The sequence below is a fragment of the Megalobrama amblycephala genome, linkage group LG22 (assembly GCF_018812025.1).
Source record: "Megalobrama amblycephala isolate DHTTF-2021 linkage group LG22, ASM1881202v1, whole genome shotgun sequence".
NCBI classification, from domain to species: Eukaryota; Metazoa; Chordata; class Actinopteri; order Cypriniformes; family Xenocyprididae; genus Megalobrama; species Megalobrama amblycephala.
Window position 1 is genome coordinate 3,827,146 of NC_063065.1, and position 16,836 is coordinate 3,843,981.

General features: G+C 33.7%; 1 protein-coding gene across 11 annotated transcripts in view; it reads right to left on the reverse strand.

Moving 5' to 3' along the window:
• Positions 1–16,836, reverse strand: part of LOC125257439 (SH3 and multiple ankyrin repeat domains protein 1) — a 62,267-nt gene that overhangs the window by 8,936 nt on the left and 36,495 nt on the right. For 10 of the 11 annotated variants that reach the window (XM_048173775.1, XM_048173779.1, XM_048173780.1 and 7 more), the window contains 8 exons: positions 12,571–12,695; positions 12,261–12,374; positions 10,221–10,299; positions 2,802–2,884; positions 2,579–2,703; positions 1,375–1,510; positions 1,191–1,271; positions 1,026–1,034 (listed from right to left, as the gene is read on the reverse strand). In XM_048173775.1, coding sequence (XP_048029732.1) covers positions 1,026–1,034; positions 1,191–1,271; positions 1,375–1,510; positions 2,579–2,703; positions 2,802–2,884; positions 10,221–10,299; positions 12,261–12,374; positions 12,571–12,695 — 752 coding nt within the window. The remainder of the gene's footprint in view (positions 1–1,025; positions 1,035–1,190; positions 1,272–1,374; positions 1,511–2,578; positions 2,704–2,801; positions 2,885–10,220; positions 10,300–12,260; positions 12,375–12,570; positions 12,696–16,836) is intronic. The other variant, XM_048173785.1, reaches the window with a different exon arrangement.

Sequence of the window (16,836 nt, forward strand, 5' to 3'; positions counted from 1 at the left end):
CTTGTAACAGTATTAACACTCATTAACAAGCAAGTATTTTCCTCAAGTTTGCAATCTATTTTGAGTTGTCATGAGAAGACAACTGACAGCCAGCAAACATTATATCATGTGTTCATTGTCGTTAACAAGAAACATATTTTATAACTAATAAATGTAAATCACATACTGCTGTTCATTGTTGAATATCTAAGATATATTTCATCCTTAAATCAGAAGAAATAATAAATTATATTTTGCTTAAAGGGTTAGTTCGCCAAAAAATGAAAATAATGTCATTAATTACTTACCCTCATGCCGTTCCACACCCGTAAGACCTTCGTTCATCTTCGGAATGCAAATTAAGATATTTTTGTTGAAATCCGATGGCTCAGTGAGGCCTCCATAGCCAGCAATGACATTTCCTCTCTCAAGATCCATTAATGTACTAAAAACATATTTAAATCAGTTCATGTGAGTACAGTGGTTCAATATTAATATTATAAAGCCACGAGAATATTTTTGGTTTGATTCGAATCAGCGGTTCGGAGCGCCAAAGTCACGTGATTTCAGCAGTTTGGCGGTTTGACACGGGATGCGAATCATGATTCGACACAAAAGATTCATAACGCTCCGAATCTTCCTGAAGCAGTGATTTAAAATTGGCCATCACTATACAAGTCGTTATTTTGGTACATTAATGGATCTTGAGAGAGCAAGTGTCATTGCTGGCTATGCAGGCCATCGGATTTCAACAAAAATATCTTAATTTGTGTTCCGAAGATGAACGAAGGTCTTACAGGTGTGGAACGGCATGAGGGTGAGTAATAAATGACATTATTTTCATTTTTGGGTGAACTGACCCTTTAATAAAAATGAAGCCTTTTTTAAGTTTTTGTTTTGTTTTTTCATTGTGAATATATATATATATATATATACACACACACACACACACACACACACATATACATACAAAAGTCATTGGATAGTTTTTAGTTCACTCATTTTAAATTAATATAAAGGTTAAAAATAACAAGAGATAGACAGACCTTTCTCCACTGTGTGCAAAGAAGAGAGAAAAACAAGCACATTATCAGTCAAAAAAGATGACAATGCGTGATATATAAGTTTTAGGATAAAAGTGCTCAATATACTAACATATTTCATGCGTGTATATGTATGTAAGGTGAGTATATGAGTTTGTAAGACTGTACCCATCTCCTCCAGTTCTGAAGTCATGGATTTGGAGCGCAGAGCTATAGCCGGAGGGGTCAGCCGCTTACTTTGCTGAGGAACTAAAGGTAAGGAGAGAGCGTTGTTAAATCAAATCAAAAACTGGCTGCAATGCCATTCATTCATACTCCCACAGACAAATCCACAGTAAAAACAGACCCTGACCTTTCTTCTTAGGCATTTCCTCCATCTCAGGATTTCGCGCAACCATGACGACCTTCACCATCAGACTGTTCCCACCCTGGCGAATCATGTTCACCACCTGCCTGTGACCCACCTTCACCACATTGATTCCATTCACCTATGAGAAAACAGCGATAATGGCTGTCACTGTGCTTCAATAGTAACTCAAGATATATTGTAAGATATACAACTGTTCAAAAGTTTGGGGTCAGTAAGTTGTTTTTTTAAAGAAATTAATACTTTTATTCGGCAAGGATGCTTTAAAATGATCAAAAAATACAGTAAAGACATTTATAATGTTTATGTTTATATTTATCAAAGAATCCTGTAAAAACGTGTCACGGTTTCCACAAAAATATAATACAGTAGCTATATTTTAATATATAATATATTAAAAAGCAAATTTCAATATTGATAATAATCAGAAATATGTATTGAGCAGCAAATCATCATATTAGAATGATTTCTGAAGGATCATGTGACACTGAAGACTGGAGTAATGATGCTGAAAATTCAGCTTTGATCACAGGAATAAATTATTATATTTTAAAATTGCGTTCTTTTAAATTGCAATAATTTTTTTAGAATATTTCTGTTTTGCTGAGTTTTTGATCAAATAAATGTAGCCTCATTGAGCATAAGAGATTTCTTTTAAAAAAAACATTAAACAAATCTTACCGACCCCAAACTTTCTACTTCATTATTCAGTTCAAGTGACTTTCAATGTGCATATAGTTTTACAAAGATTGTTTTTAAATAAAATTATATTTGACAATTATATAAGTAAGGAAATTTGATTTGCAGTTTAGAGAGAGAGAAACACAAGTGGGCGTCTTAAGCATTATCATCAGACTTGTTTCAAAATGATTCAACATGATTCACACTTCAAATTAACCAGCCGGGAACCGTGAGGTGAAGGTGTTTGCTAAGAGGCCGAAGCGTCTGGAGATGCATCAATAAATATATATCTTATACAGAGAACACAAGATGCATGTCACCTCCTCTTGCAGAATCAAATTTAAGTCAGTAACACAAGTATCACAGTGAGGCTTATCACCTCAGTGTAGGTGTTAAGATGTCTTCAGTGTAGGGTTTAACACCTCACAGACAGGAGACTATACAGCTAAACCAGTTTTGGCTTTGCGTTCAGCCTGGTTGCATCTAAGGACGCAACCTCTTTGCTAACCTCGATCAGGAAGTCGCCCATCCGCAGGCCGGACCGCCACGCGACGCCCCCCTCATCGACTGACTCGAGGTACTGCAGAGCAGGAAAGGCTGGAGTCGGGCTGAACTCCTCGACAGGAGTCTGGGCTAGAGATCATAGATCACAATCACAGATGAGATGCGTCCATGTCATGCTGTGCTCTGTTATCAAACCAGAAAAGAGCTCGCTGATGTCCATCACTCACCTTTGGCCCCTCTGAGCACAAAACCGAAGCCCTCATTGTCTTTTTTCTGCAGAAGTACAGTTTTCTCCTTTATGATGTAGTCACTGTCAGAGAGAAAAGACAGAGGTGTTTTGAAGCTCATATTAAAGACGTGCAGAAGCTCAATTTATCAAAATGATGGGTTGTTTCAACCCAAATTTGGACAAACCCAACCATCGGGTTAAATTTTAACCCGATGGTTGGTTTTGTCCATATTTGACCCAATTTTGGGTTGAAACAACCCAGCATTTTTTAGAGTGTATATTCAAAATTTGAGAATATCACTCAGAGTCTGGGTAACTAAAACTGAAACCAAAAGCATAAAAAAACAAGTGCTGCTAACGTTAATGTGCTAACGCGTTAAAGCATACGATTCATTTTCTTTTAATTTAATCGCATTATTGACTTAGTGTTCAGTCTTAAATGAATGAGAAATTAACGCGTCATGTGCAGCAGCGGCAGATCTTAAAGTGACAGCAGCCACTAATGTTGTGATGTTAATCAAAGAACAAAGGTAACAGAGAAAATTACTCACTGCTCTTGACTAAAGTACTAACTTTAATAAGGATTCATGTATATTTAATTTATAATTTATGCAGTGATAACTTTATTCAATTTCTGTAGTATATTTCCTACCTGTTAGACAGGGTTTATGTGAAGTTGTTATATTTTTAGAAGCCTAATAAATGTTCAAATTAATAGCTTTCAATTACATTTTAATGCTGAATGGCTATAGTTAATGTTTAAAATTGGAAAAAAAAAAAAAAATCTGTTACATTGAGACATCAGTATTATTAGTATCACTGATACTGGCCTTCATTCATAAAAATATGCCATTAAAAAAAAAGTATATAAATGTTGTTTCTACATTAATTTGGAGATTCACTGTGAAATGATTACATTATCAAATTAAAAACAAAAAAACATATATTAAATAATGTAATGTTTTTAATCGCAATTAATCGTGATTAAACAGAGAAAAAAAATGTGTGATCAATTGACAGCACTAAAAATCATTTGTTACTTGACATAAAAAAAATGTTAATGAAATAAAATGAAATTTAAAACATTTTAATTCAGCAACATTTTTGTTTTTGTACTGAAATAAAATTAATAAAAATTACTAACTTAATTTACTTAAATTACTAAAACTTTAAAAAAAAATGTAATTAATTTCAAAACAATGAAAATAGAATATATAACAATAAAAACAATAACAATGATAAAAAAAATCAAAATATTATTAATACAAACTACACTAGTATATTAATGATACAAAAAAACACTGTTTTGAATTCACAGGAAAATGTAGCTGTTTTGGAACATAATATCCAATTTTTTTAACTGTTTCAAGCATGTAGATCATCTTGGATCAGCAGCAAACGAGCTGCAGCATACAGCAGTGGTCAAGCTGTGGCTGGTAAACCAGTTAAAATCCAGCTTTCGTTAGCTATTGACCAGCTTGGACCGGTTAGAAACGAGCTACCATGTTCCAATACACAGCTACTAGCCTAAGCTCAAAAATAGAATTGACAAAGATTCTGAAATGTCATATATGTTGGATTTACAGTAGCAACGATAACGTTAGTAACTATGGTATTTTGGCGGACACTTTGGTTACCATGGTGAACGTATGGGGGTTTGTAGAAGTGTGCAGTTAGTTCAGAGCAAAGACAATGACAGATACAGACTAGCATTGTGTTTTGTCAGCTCAGCTCTATTATTTGGACATTGTATGTTCTGACTGCGATATCAATGCAAAATATCTTTGTTCCGATGCTTAAATGCAGCTAGCTGAATTAACACTACAAAGGCAGGCACGACATAAAGCCAGTAAAAGAATTAACACATGGATCAGCTGCAACAAATTTAGATTCTAAAAATGTTTCCTAAACATTCCATTTTGGATGTGAGAATGTTACAATGTACAGTTGCCTAATGCGAGTAGAATGTCATTTAAGGTCAGGATGTTAGACTAGGAACGTTTTCTCCTAACATTGTTAGAACATCAACTTCACATAATGCTATCCATGTGAAACATTCTTCATTATTAGCTTTACGTCAGCTTTTGTTGATTAAAATGGTTCTCAATTTACTAAATCAACAAAAAAGGACTTTATTGTGCCTGTGAGCTCTTTCCATTAGCTAAAACTGTAGTGATATTACAGTCTCCTTTATCTTCTTCCACAAGCATACAGATAAGAGCCCCATAATCCTGGAGATCCATTATGGATACAGCACAGTTTGTGTCAAATTTAGCAATTTAAAATCTGCATGCTTATCCCACCTTTGTTCAATCAAGGAGCATCACAACATGCAAACTAATTAATATGCAGATTATCAGTGTTGGAAAACTAAACGTTCAGTTTCTGTAACTGACTAAAATGACAATTTAACACCTTTAACTTGAACAGAACATTTTTTTTGTTACTGAAATAAGGATTTTTAATTACAAACTGCTCTCAAATCTTACAAGTCTACTCATTTTTTAGAAGTTGAAATTTTATTCCAACTCAACAGCAGCATTTTCCAACTGAATGGCATCATCCATCATGGATCCAGCACACGACCCACAGAACTGGTGAACACAAGGTTTAACACCATCTAACAACAAACATATCAGATGCACCTGAACAACAGCGATACGTTAACAAGAGTTTGGACAGAGCAACCATCCATTTAAATGCATGCATACGCATCACTATACTGTACTGAGGCAACACATGGTTACTAACAAATTACACACTTTAGACTTCTTATATATATTCTTATATAAAAATAATTATAAACACTTATGACGAACCCAAGCCAAAACCCTACTACAAACGGAAAACCGTACAATTTTAGATTTAAAAATCTGATTTTTCCAACCAACGACAATCCCAACATTTTAAAATCGCAAGATGCAAATGAAATAACATTCAGATTATCAGCATTGGAAAACTAAAATAAGTTCAGTTTCTGTAACTGAAGCATAACATCTTTAACTTAAACTGAACGTTTTTCATTTGATTTTCAAATACAAAATCCTCTCACGTGACAAGTTCACTCATATTCTAGAAGTTGATCCGTCTCGAATTTTAGCATCATTTTCCTACGTTAACACCGTTCTGAACAGCATCATCATCATCATCATCATATCGCATCTGTGTAGGAATGACAGCGGGAAAGATTGTGATGCATAGATGACGATACGCCAGCGAGACTCACACACATTTGATCAACCCCGAAGGGTCGCAACTTTCTATGATGCACACTTTCACACATACATACACCCATAGTGATTCATACCCTTTTCAGTGATTCAAAAACACACATACATGTCACATGAACTCATTTACAACACACAATGAAAGGCAGGAAAACGTTTTCTGATGTGTTCTTCCTCCATCGCATGTACAATGACAACCACGTTCACGACTCATAAGCACACGTATAAACACATACACACACCGAAAGAGGGATCTGATTACGATAAACGACCAGACACACACACACAGATGATATATACTGTATATGAAAACATTGATTCTGCTCAACAGTCTGTCTGCTACCTCTTCAGAGCATCCATCTGCCTCTCTCGCTTTCTCCTGCTCTACCTCTCTCTCCGCAGCGACAATAAAAGAATGGAGCAGCCGATACCTGTAAATGAACCAGACGCTGCGGTTCTGGGGACCGAGCGAGGGCCATGAGGATGAGAGGGAGAGAGGGAGAGACAGGTCTTTCTCTCCGTATCCCCCCATTGCCATGTCCCCCCCTCCTCTGAGTCCTCCTCCTCCTCTCCGGCCCCTCGTCTCTCAGTGCGCACACAGCCAGAGGAGAGAGAGAGAGAGAGAGAGAGAGAGAGAGAGAGAGACACCAAGCAACCTACATGCTTAAGAACGAAAGAGGAGGAGGGAGAGAAAGGGAGGGTTTAACAGAGCTCACATTCAGTCACTGCGACATTCAGAGAGAGACAGAACGAGGAGGGGTTGTGTGAAAAAAAGAGGAGGGAGAGAACGAAAGAAACCAGTGTGGGAGAGAAACATGCTTTAAAGGAATAGTTCTCTCAAAAACTAGAATCCTGCACTCCTTTCTAACCTGTTTGATTGTCTTTCTGCCATGGAACATGAAAGGAGATGTTTAGCTGAGCGTTCACGCTGCTCTTTTTCATATAATGAGAGCATATAGTGAGCCGGGGCTGAGATATCAAAGTATCTCGCATGACAAATACTGTGGCCTCCTGAAGTCATAAGACAACTTTGCATGAGAAACAGATGGAAATTTAAGGTTTACATTTATGCACTTAGCAGATGCTTTCACCCAAAGTGACTTACTTTGCATTCATGGTACAGAATTTTATACTGACTATATAAAATATAAAGTATATAATTTCATGGTGCATGGCAAAAACAGACCAAAAAACGTTAGAAAAGTAATGCAAATGCTGTTGAATGTTGTGCATTTTTTTTATTAGCTGCGTTATATGGACCATAATAATCTGATTGTAATCGGACTAGTAGCACAGTCTAGGGATGTCAATTTACAAAAATTCCCATGATTGATCGACGTTTAAATTAACGATCAATTAATCAATTAATTGTGAATCTAAAGGGTTAGTTCTCCCAAAAATGAAAATTCTGTCATTTATTACTCACCCTCATGCCGTTCCACACCCATAAGACCTTCGTTCATCTTCAGAACACAAATTAAGATATTTTTGATAAAATCCGATGGCTCAGTGAGGCCTGCATCGCCAGCAATAACACTCCCTTTTTCAATGCCCAGAAAGCTACATATTTAAAACAGTTCATGTGACTACAGTGGTTCAATCTTAATATTATAAAGCGACTAGAATACTTTTGGTGTGCCAAAAATGACAAAATAGCGACTTTATTCAACAATATCTAGTGATGGCCGATTTCAAAACACTGCTTGCTACTATTGATGTTTCGAAACACTTATGCCGTATGTTTACTGAAATCATGTGATTTCGGCGCTCTAAATCACTGATTCGAAACAAGGAGCAGGGGCTCCGGGAACACTGCTGAAGCCTTGGTTTGAGAACATAATGGCGAAAAGAAATGCCCCATTTCTAAATAATTCACAATGTTTTATTACAATATTGTTCGCTTTATGTTATGCAATATGACAGTCCCAGTCATAGTCATCATTAGTTGTGCATTGCTGTTTGAGCTGCATGGGGTGAAGATGATCATTGGCACGCTTTACCACAGCATTAATTCTTAACCACATGCATCCTATATGAGATAAATCAGATATAGATAGGCCTACACAAAATAAACACAATATTACAACTTACATTTGCACTAAACAAAAGGCTGCAAATGCACATGCAAACTTAAGCAGCAAGATGACAGCAGTTCATGTCCTCATCATCAACTAATTAGGACCCGAAATGTTTCTTGAACAGCAAATCATCATGTTAGAATGATTCTGAAGGATCATGTGACACTGAAGACTGGAGTAATGATGCTGAAAATTCAGCTTTGATCACAGAAATAAATTATATTTTACAATATTTTTAAAGAGAAAACAGTTATTTTAAATTATAATAATATTTCACATTATTACTGTTACTGTTTGATCAAATAAATGCAGCCTTGCTGAGCAAAAGAGACTTTTTTCAAAAACATTAAAAAAAAAACTTTTGGGTTTCTAAGGGCTGCATTAATATTCTTCACAAATTGTCCAGTTTGGGCAAATAAAAAATAACAGCGTACCAGTTTTGAACGACATGAGAGTGAGTAAATAATGACAGATTTTTCATTTTTGGGTGAGCTATTCCTTTCATACAGTACTGGAGATAAATTGTGGGATTTTGATGAGTGGGTGAGAGAGATGCGAGCGGATACTGGTATTCATCACACACTCGGCCTGCATGGCAACAGATGATCAAGACAGCTTATATGTGCACGGACACGCACACACACACACCCATGCATACATACACAATCAGTTGCATATAACAAACTATGCACACAATTTTACATATTCACTGGAAACCAGCCCTTTTCAGCTGATGCACCGAGAGAGAGAGAGAGAGACAGATCTGAGCAGAGAGACAGCAGCGGCTCACACCGCATGTGTTAATATTCCACATGAGAGCCACAGATCCAAACATTGTTGTGTAATTTTTTTAAAGTGGCTGTGACATTTGCATACCCGTCTAGTGGAGGCAGAGACTCGCTTTTTGCACCTGCCAGCAAACGTTTCAAACAGGAAGCAGCCGCTAATCTTTCTTATGGTGAATTCATTTGACAAAAACCCATCAACAGATTTTACTGGATCAACATCTACAGTTTAGTTTATACTTGTGCACACACACACACACACACACACACACACACACACACACACGTTTGATTCACTACAGTATATTAGTGAGGACATTGAAACCACATTAGGTTCAACATGATTTTAGTTCAGTTTTTAACTTGTATATTATATTAACAAGGATTGATCGCTGTACCTACAGTATTGGAAATTATGAAACATTAACTAATATAAGTTTGGGGTCAGTCATTTTTATTTTGAAAAAAAAAGAAATGAATAGTCTTATTCAGTGAGGAGGATGCATTAAATTGATCAAAAGCGTCAGAAAAAGTGGTTTACTATTATTGTAATATTAAGTGTAAATAATATTTAATTTAATATTTAATATATATATATTGTTTTATATATATATAATCAAAAAATTATATCTAGTGTTTGAATAACTTTTCGTTTGAGTGTGTGTGTGTGTGTGTGTGTGTGTGTGTGTGTGTGTATAATATATATCATTGTCATGATTTTTGATATATTTTTACTAGTGGGTGCAAGACACTATAGTTCATTTATGTAAATGAGGATAGCAAAATAAAGTAAACTGTGACATATTATACCCAAAAATTCTTCATACAGTGGACTACCAGTAAAATTGATAAAAATTTGGGACCAAAAATTATTCAGACTCTTTTATGTGACCATGTTTTGATTAAGTGTTATCTGACATAAATAAGATTAATTTTTTCTGACACAGTTTAACTCTGAGATCTTTTCATATTGTATTACCATTTTTTAAACTATAGTGAATAAACTGAATTAATGAATGAAATGTTCAAGGTGTCTGAATACATTTTGGTTTGACTGTATATATGTGTGTGTGTTTGTATATATATATATATATATATATATATATATATATATATATAAAAAAAATTAATTTAATATATATATATATATATATATATATATATATATATATATATATATTAAATATAATATTATTAAATATTATTTACATTTAATATTACAATAATAGTAAACCAGATAAATGTCTATTTAATTCAAACAGAAAAATTCATATTCAATTGCTTTTAACATTGGAACAAGTGAATTCAGATTTTGTTCTGTTCCCACCTGGGCACTTCGAGGCCATCGTACGTTCCTACTGTGTAATGACGAAACAGTTTCCTCTTCGCCTTCTCACTGCGGCTCTCTGAAACACACACACACACACACACACACTCCGACTGTTAGCACATGTAGGCGTGCATATCTCTGTGAGTGGAAGTGTGATGTATTCAAATTGATGTGATTTTGCATATTTGCGTGCTGTGCGCATGAAGATTATGTGAGTAGGCAAATCACCACAGGGAAAAGCTCTTGGGGACATCCTCAAAAAAAGAGTGTTTTAGGATTGCGGTTACAAAGTCACTCCAGCGGGAGTTACTCTCTATATCAGTGTCAGTGTTTCTGAACTCCCTGAAACGCCTCCACTGTAGTCTTGAGTTTTCTTCCGGGTACGAACACGTCACAATATTCCTCATTTAAATCATTCATATGCAAAATAAAGGGGAGGGGCTGGTTGAGTTAGTAGTGTGCGGTTATGGTAAAGGGTTTGACACGCTCAAAGCCAATCACAACACACTGGTCCAGTCGACCAATCAGAGCACATTGTGCTTTTCAGAAGGAGGGGCTTCATAGAGACAGGAACTAAAGAGAGTGTTACTGACAGACTGGGAAGAGAGGAGCTGCAACAATGGAGAATATGAGGAAAATAATCAACATTCAAGCATGAAAACTTGTTCTAGTAGAGCCCAAACACAAAATCAAGATGTTGTAAAAGGACATAATATGGCCTGTATACTTTAAGTACAACAGAAGTCAAAATTTAGATTTAGAAGAATATTATTGCTCAGATGTTTATTTTTCATAGGAAAGAAGAACTAGCGTTCACAGTTTTGCTTCAACTTTGTCTCAGATGTTTCTCCTACTCCTTCTACTGTTTATCTTGAGAGAATTTGATGAGAAACTTTTGAGTTCATATTGAGATCTCTGACTTTTCATTCTAGACCAGTGGTTCCCAAACTGGGGTACCCGAACAAAATGCTGAGTAGTTAATTTAATTCTACATTAAAATAAAATTAAAATAGAGCATGTATTTCTAACTGCCAAAATGTCATAAATCCAGTACATTTAATCAAATTACCTCATCATTTGCAGTCAAAAATGACTCTATCCACACAAGCAGCATGCATATGATAGATTGCGTGCCGAATGCCTTAAATCACACTAAATTACTGTCGTTCTCGACAGTGCACCTTTGTAAAAGTGGGGATTTAGCACTTACTCGCATGAAGAACAAATATAGACACAGATAATTAATTAATTTCGATTTAAAACTCAAACTTTCTGCGATACAAAAACATACCTTGTGTGAGTTCTTGTATTTAATGATGATAACGAGCAAGAATGCAATTGTTCCCAAATATCCACATGACTGCAAACGTGACATTATTATACAACAGGTCAAAAAACAAAACGTACATTTTAAACACAGTACTGTCAGTATTTAGTCTATTTTGCAATGAAATAATAACGAAAACCACAGCAGAACTACAACACACATCTGTGTTTTGCGAACAATTCTGCGGCTTTGAACGAATCGAGAGAGTCAGAGATTCAATGATTCATTCACAGCCACTTGCTTTGTTACTGAATGAATGACTCAATGACTCACTCATAAAAACAGTGACTTGCTGCCACCTACTGGTGGTTTTAGTTTAATATTTAAAAGTTTTACTTAGTTTTACCACCATTGCATATTTCTCTATTTAAAATATTATTTATTTTATAAAGTTACTCATAAAGGTAAAAAAAATGCACTGGAAAATCAATTTAGGGGCAAATATTGTCACTTAATGGTAAAGGTGTGACTGCAGTCGAAGTGGAAGAGAGAGGGTACGCAGAAGGATGGTAATGCCTTCAGGGGGTACTCCACGCTAAAAAGTTTGGGAAACACTGGTCTAGACTATGTCACCTCTATAAACCTGTGCAATGTTTGAGACCCTGTTGAGACTCCAAATAATAGTCTCATTTATTTCCACTTTATGTCTTTGTTGTCTAGACACAATTGAGATATTAAAGAGAGCTCAGGTGTGTGTTTGTATACACTACCTGTGTGCTGCTCCTGGTTTTGGGGCAGCACCTCTTCTACACATTCAGATGGAAACCAGCCTGTGCGGCCCTTCACTGTTCCTTCCCAGAATCCTCCTTCACCAACACTCAACACTGAGCGTGAGAAGAGTTCAACATCACTTTAGTAGACTTAAATATTCAAAGTTAACATTAATTGGCATTCGCAACTTGCAGTTGAGTGAAACTGAATATTCAACAAGTAGAAAATAAGACTGGAATTGATTTTATCATGCATTTTTTATTTTATATTGACTTGAAGAGAATGACATAATGAGAAAGATCATCTGACCTTTGACCTTGTCTCCTTTGCTGAAGCTGATCTCACGCTCACCGTGAGCAGAGTGAGAACGTGTCGCCACAAACACGCGGCCTGGAACGGCGCTGTAGAGCCTTTTCCTCTGACCTCCGCCCCCTCTACAAAAACACACAGACAGATAACAACTCTGATAATGTTACCTAAACTAAAACTATTAACTTCTTAACCGTCATCTCCCTTTTTGAGCACAGATCTGATCTTAAATGGCTGTAGTTCATGAATGCTTTGGAATACAGACCAAAGGTCGGTCTCTTTTTAAAAAAGAAACTTAGCAGATTATTGCAGAAGTGAAAGCAGTTTCAAAAAATGAAAGTGTATGTTATTGAAATTTAATTTCTCTGTAAAACAAATAACTAAAACATTGCTAGAAAGTCAAAGCCGTAGAGGTTGATATGACAAAAATTGAGGCCACTAAAAGGTTTTGATGTAATGCAATGTCCAATTTTAAAAGTTTTCACAGGATGAATTTTGAGTGTTTAGGCTTTTAAATCATACCTAATTTATGATGATTACTAAAATATGTGATAAAATATAAAAAGCATGGCAACACTAACAGTTAACAGGCTAAAAATGTTTTTTAGTAATTGAAATAAAGCTGAAATTAACTTAGCTGAAATAAATAAGTTTAAGTAGTAAAAATACTAAAACTGAAATAAATATAAATTACAGCTACTGTATATAGAAAAATAAAAAAAGAATAATAAAAATGACAAAAATACAAACTTAAACTTAAAAACTTAACCGTCATCTCCCTTTTTGAGCACAGATCTGATCTTAAATGGCTGTAGTTCATGAATGCTTTGGAATACAGACCAAAGCTCGGTCTCTTTTTAAAAAAGAAACTTAGCAGATTATTGCAGAAGTGAAAGCAGTTTCAAAAAATGAAAGTGTATGTTATTGAAATTTAATTTCTCTGTAAAACAAATAACTAAAACATTGCTAGAAAGTCAAAGCCATATGTCTTACCCAGTTGTGTTACAAATTAGAGGTTGATATGACGAAAATTGAGGCCACTAAAAGGTTTTGATGTAACGCAATGTCCAATTTTAAAAGTTTTCACAGGATGAATTTTGAGTGTTTAGGCTTTTAAATCATACCTAATTTATGATGATTACTAAAATATGTGATAAAATATAAAAAGCATGACAACACTAACAGTTAACAGGCTAAAAATGTTTTTTAGTAATTGAAATAAAGCTGAAATTAACTTAACTGAAATAAATAAGTTTAAGTAGTAAAAATACTAAAACTGAAATAAATATAAATTACAGCTACTGTATATAGAAATATAAAAAATTAATAAAAATGACAAAAATACAAACTTGAAATTAAAAACTTAAACGCAAATTAAAAATATCGCCTTGGCAACACAGTTGAAAGAATTAAAATGACTAAAACTGAAATAAAATTAGTGTGATATAATTGATAATATATAATTAATAATTAATTAATCTGATAAAATCGACAAAAACATAAAACTTTACAAAAAGGTTCATTAGTTAACCTCATTAGTTAACATGAACTGCATGTATACAGCATTAATTAATCTTTGTTAATTTCAACATTTACTAATAAATTCTTAAAATCTCGTTAACATTAGTTAATGCACTAACATGAACAAACAATGAACAACTGCGTTTTCATCAACTAACATTAACGAAGATTAGTAAATACAGTAACAAATGTATTACTCATGGTTAGTTCATGTTAGTTAATACATTAACTAATGTTAAACTAATTAACCTCATTGTAAAATGTTACCGAAAACTACTAAAACTAAAGTTAAAATGAGACCGGAAATATAAAAATAAAAGTTAACAATACAATAGTAAACAATACTAAAGTAACACTGGACAGACAGAGGAGTACAGAACACAATAATGTGAACACGCAGGCATGAAGTTGTATCCTATCCAAAGTAATACAAATTGTTGTAGGCGGGTGACTTTGTGCATTAAAGCCAATGAATAATGTTGGCTTGGCTTTATTTTATAGGGTAAGTTTCCAAGGATTTGGTGCAGGAATGTGATTGTAAGAACTCCTTAATATTTGGATCTCATCCATTATTGAACACCATGGGACCAAACCCCCATTCAAAATGATTATTTCTAGGATGGAACCAAATATTCAAGACTGCTTGGACCAAATGTAAAAGTATCCTAGTCTAGTCTGAATATATTCTAGGTGTACTACTGTACAGACTCCATAGCCTGATGATTGATTCTTTTACACAGTAGATAGTGTTTGCTTCTAACCCACTGAGTAAGAATTAACTCAGTATGGCAGCGGAGCTTTGGCCAGAAGCCTAACAGTGCAAAATAGTGAGTCAGAGCTTCTGTAATGGTACCAACAGAAATCAATGCTGACAGTTAACATGTAAAAAAAAAAAAAAACACACACACACAATGATAGAGTTAAGGGTTTAAACACGTATTAACACTTGAAATGTGATGTTTATGCACTACTGAACAGCAAATGTTGAGTGAAATGCTATAAACTACACTCTTAATCTATGGGCGAATATAAACGGACAGGTCACATTTCAGCCCAAAAGCAAAAGAAAGAAATAAGAAATGACATTTTGCTTAAAATATCATGGAAAAAAATGAAAATGAAGCTATTTTTAGGGCCATTAAAAATGTTCATAACAATTAAGCCCATTTTCCCTTCTCATTACTGTAATGCATCCAGACGTTTTACTTTTTCATTATTATAATTATTATTATTATTATTATTATTATTATTTCTCTGTAATTTGTTTAAAAAGTAAACATAAATCAGCATAAATTAAAGGCAATTAAGGTTGATTAAAAGCTAATAATTATGCAAATATGTTGTTAAATTATTTAATTTATTAAATTATTTAAATATTAAATTAAAATCCATACATTACAGTTAGAAAACTTGGAGCAAAAATGTGCTCATGAAAATAATGTTGCGATGTAAAACAAATCTTAAAACTGGACTTGATTTGCTTAAAGTAAAATATATATTTTTTGATTTTGGTTTGAAATATGACCCCGGAAGAGATTGTTTAGTCACCAAAGGGACGTTTACCAGCATGGAAATCAAACGACGGGGTAAATTGAAAGAAAACAAATGTAATTACAACCTAGAGGCATCCTGGGAAATTCATTTATTAATTTATGATGCCCTAAGGTGATTCTCATTTCCATCGGTTTGAACTTTGCTTAAAAAACAGCTCATCCTAGCAGGAGTCGCTCTTGTTCTGTGTGCTTCAGGCCTGCTGAGAGGCTGATGATTGATTTTGCGGCACAGGCTGAAGCGGAAATGTTCTTCCCAGACAGAAAGATTTGAGCTGTTTGTCATGATTTGCAGTGTGCTTTACACAGCGTTGGTAAGTAACTAACTAGCGGTGCTACTAGTGTTTATATTTTTACTGTAGCTTTTACAGGAATGAGCAACTATAATCACTTCACTAAAAAGTTTCTCTCTCATGTCAAGCATTACAAAATCTGATTAACTGAAAAGAAGCTGAATAAAATTGAAAAAAAAAAAAAAAATATATATATATATATATATATATATATATATATATATTAGATGAAAAACTTAAACTAAATAAAAAAAAAAAAACTGAAATACATTTAAGCTGAAGCACTAAAATTACTAACTGTAAATAAAAACTAAAACTGAACTGAACTGAACTAAAAAAAAGAAAAAATAAACCTAAATAGTAGTATTTTTATTTAAAAAAAACTAATAAAATGAAAAAAGCACATAATAAAATTACAAAAAAAAATTTTTAAATGAAAATGAAAAGAGAAAATATAACTAAAGCTAATTCAAAATATTATTAAAAACAATAATAGAGAAATATTACTTGGAAAATATTTTGTTTCTGCATTACATTATTATTATTTTTCTACTCACTAGTCACCGTAGTACTGCACTGTTAGTAGTATTATTTATTTAAATCTCATTTACAATTTTTTTGTCATTTGTATTTATTTATTTTAAATATTATTTTAAGTTTAACTTAAAAATTTTATTAAATTCATTATAATCTATTTTTATATATGTTTTATTTTAAATATATTTATTTTAGTCTATTTATTTATTATGTGGTTCATGTAAATGAAAACTGTAAAAAAAAAAACACTGATCAGTTTCAATTATTTATTAAGACTCAATTCAGACACCTTGAACATTTCATTCATTAATTCAGTTTATTCACTATAGTTTAAAAAAATGGTAATAAAATATGAGAGATCTCAG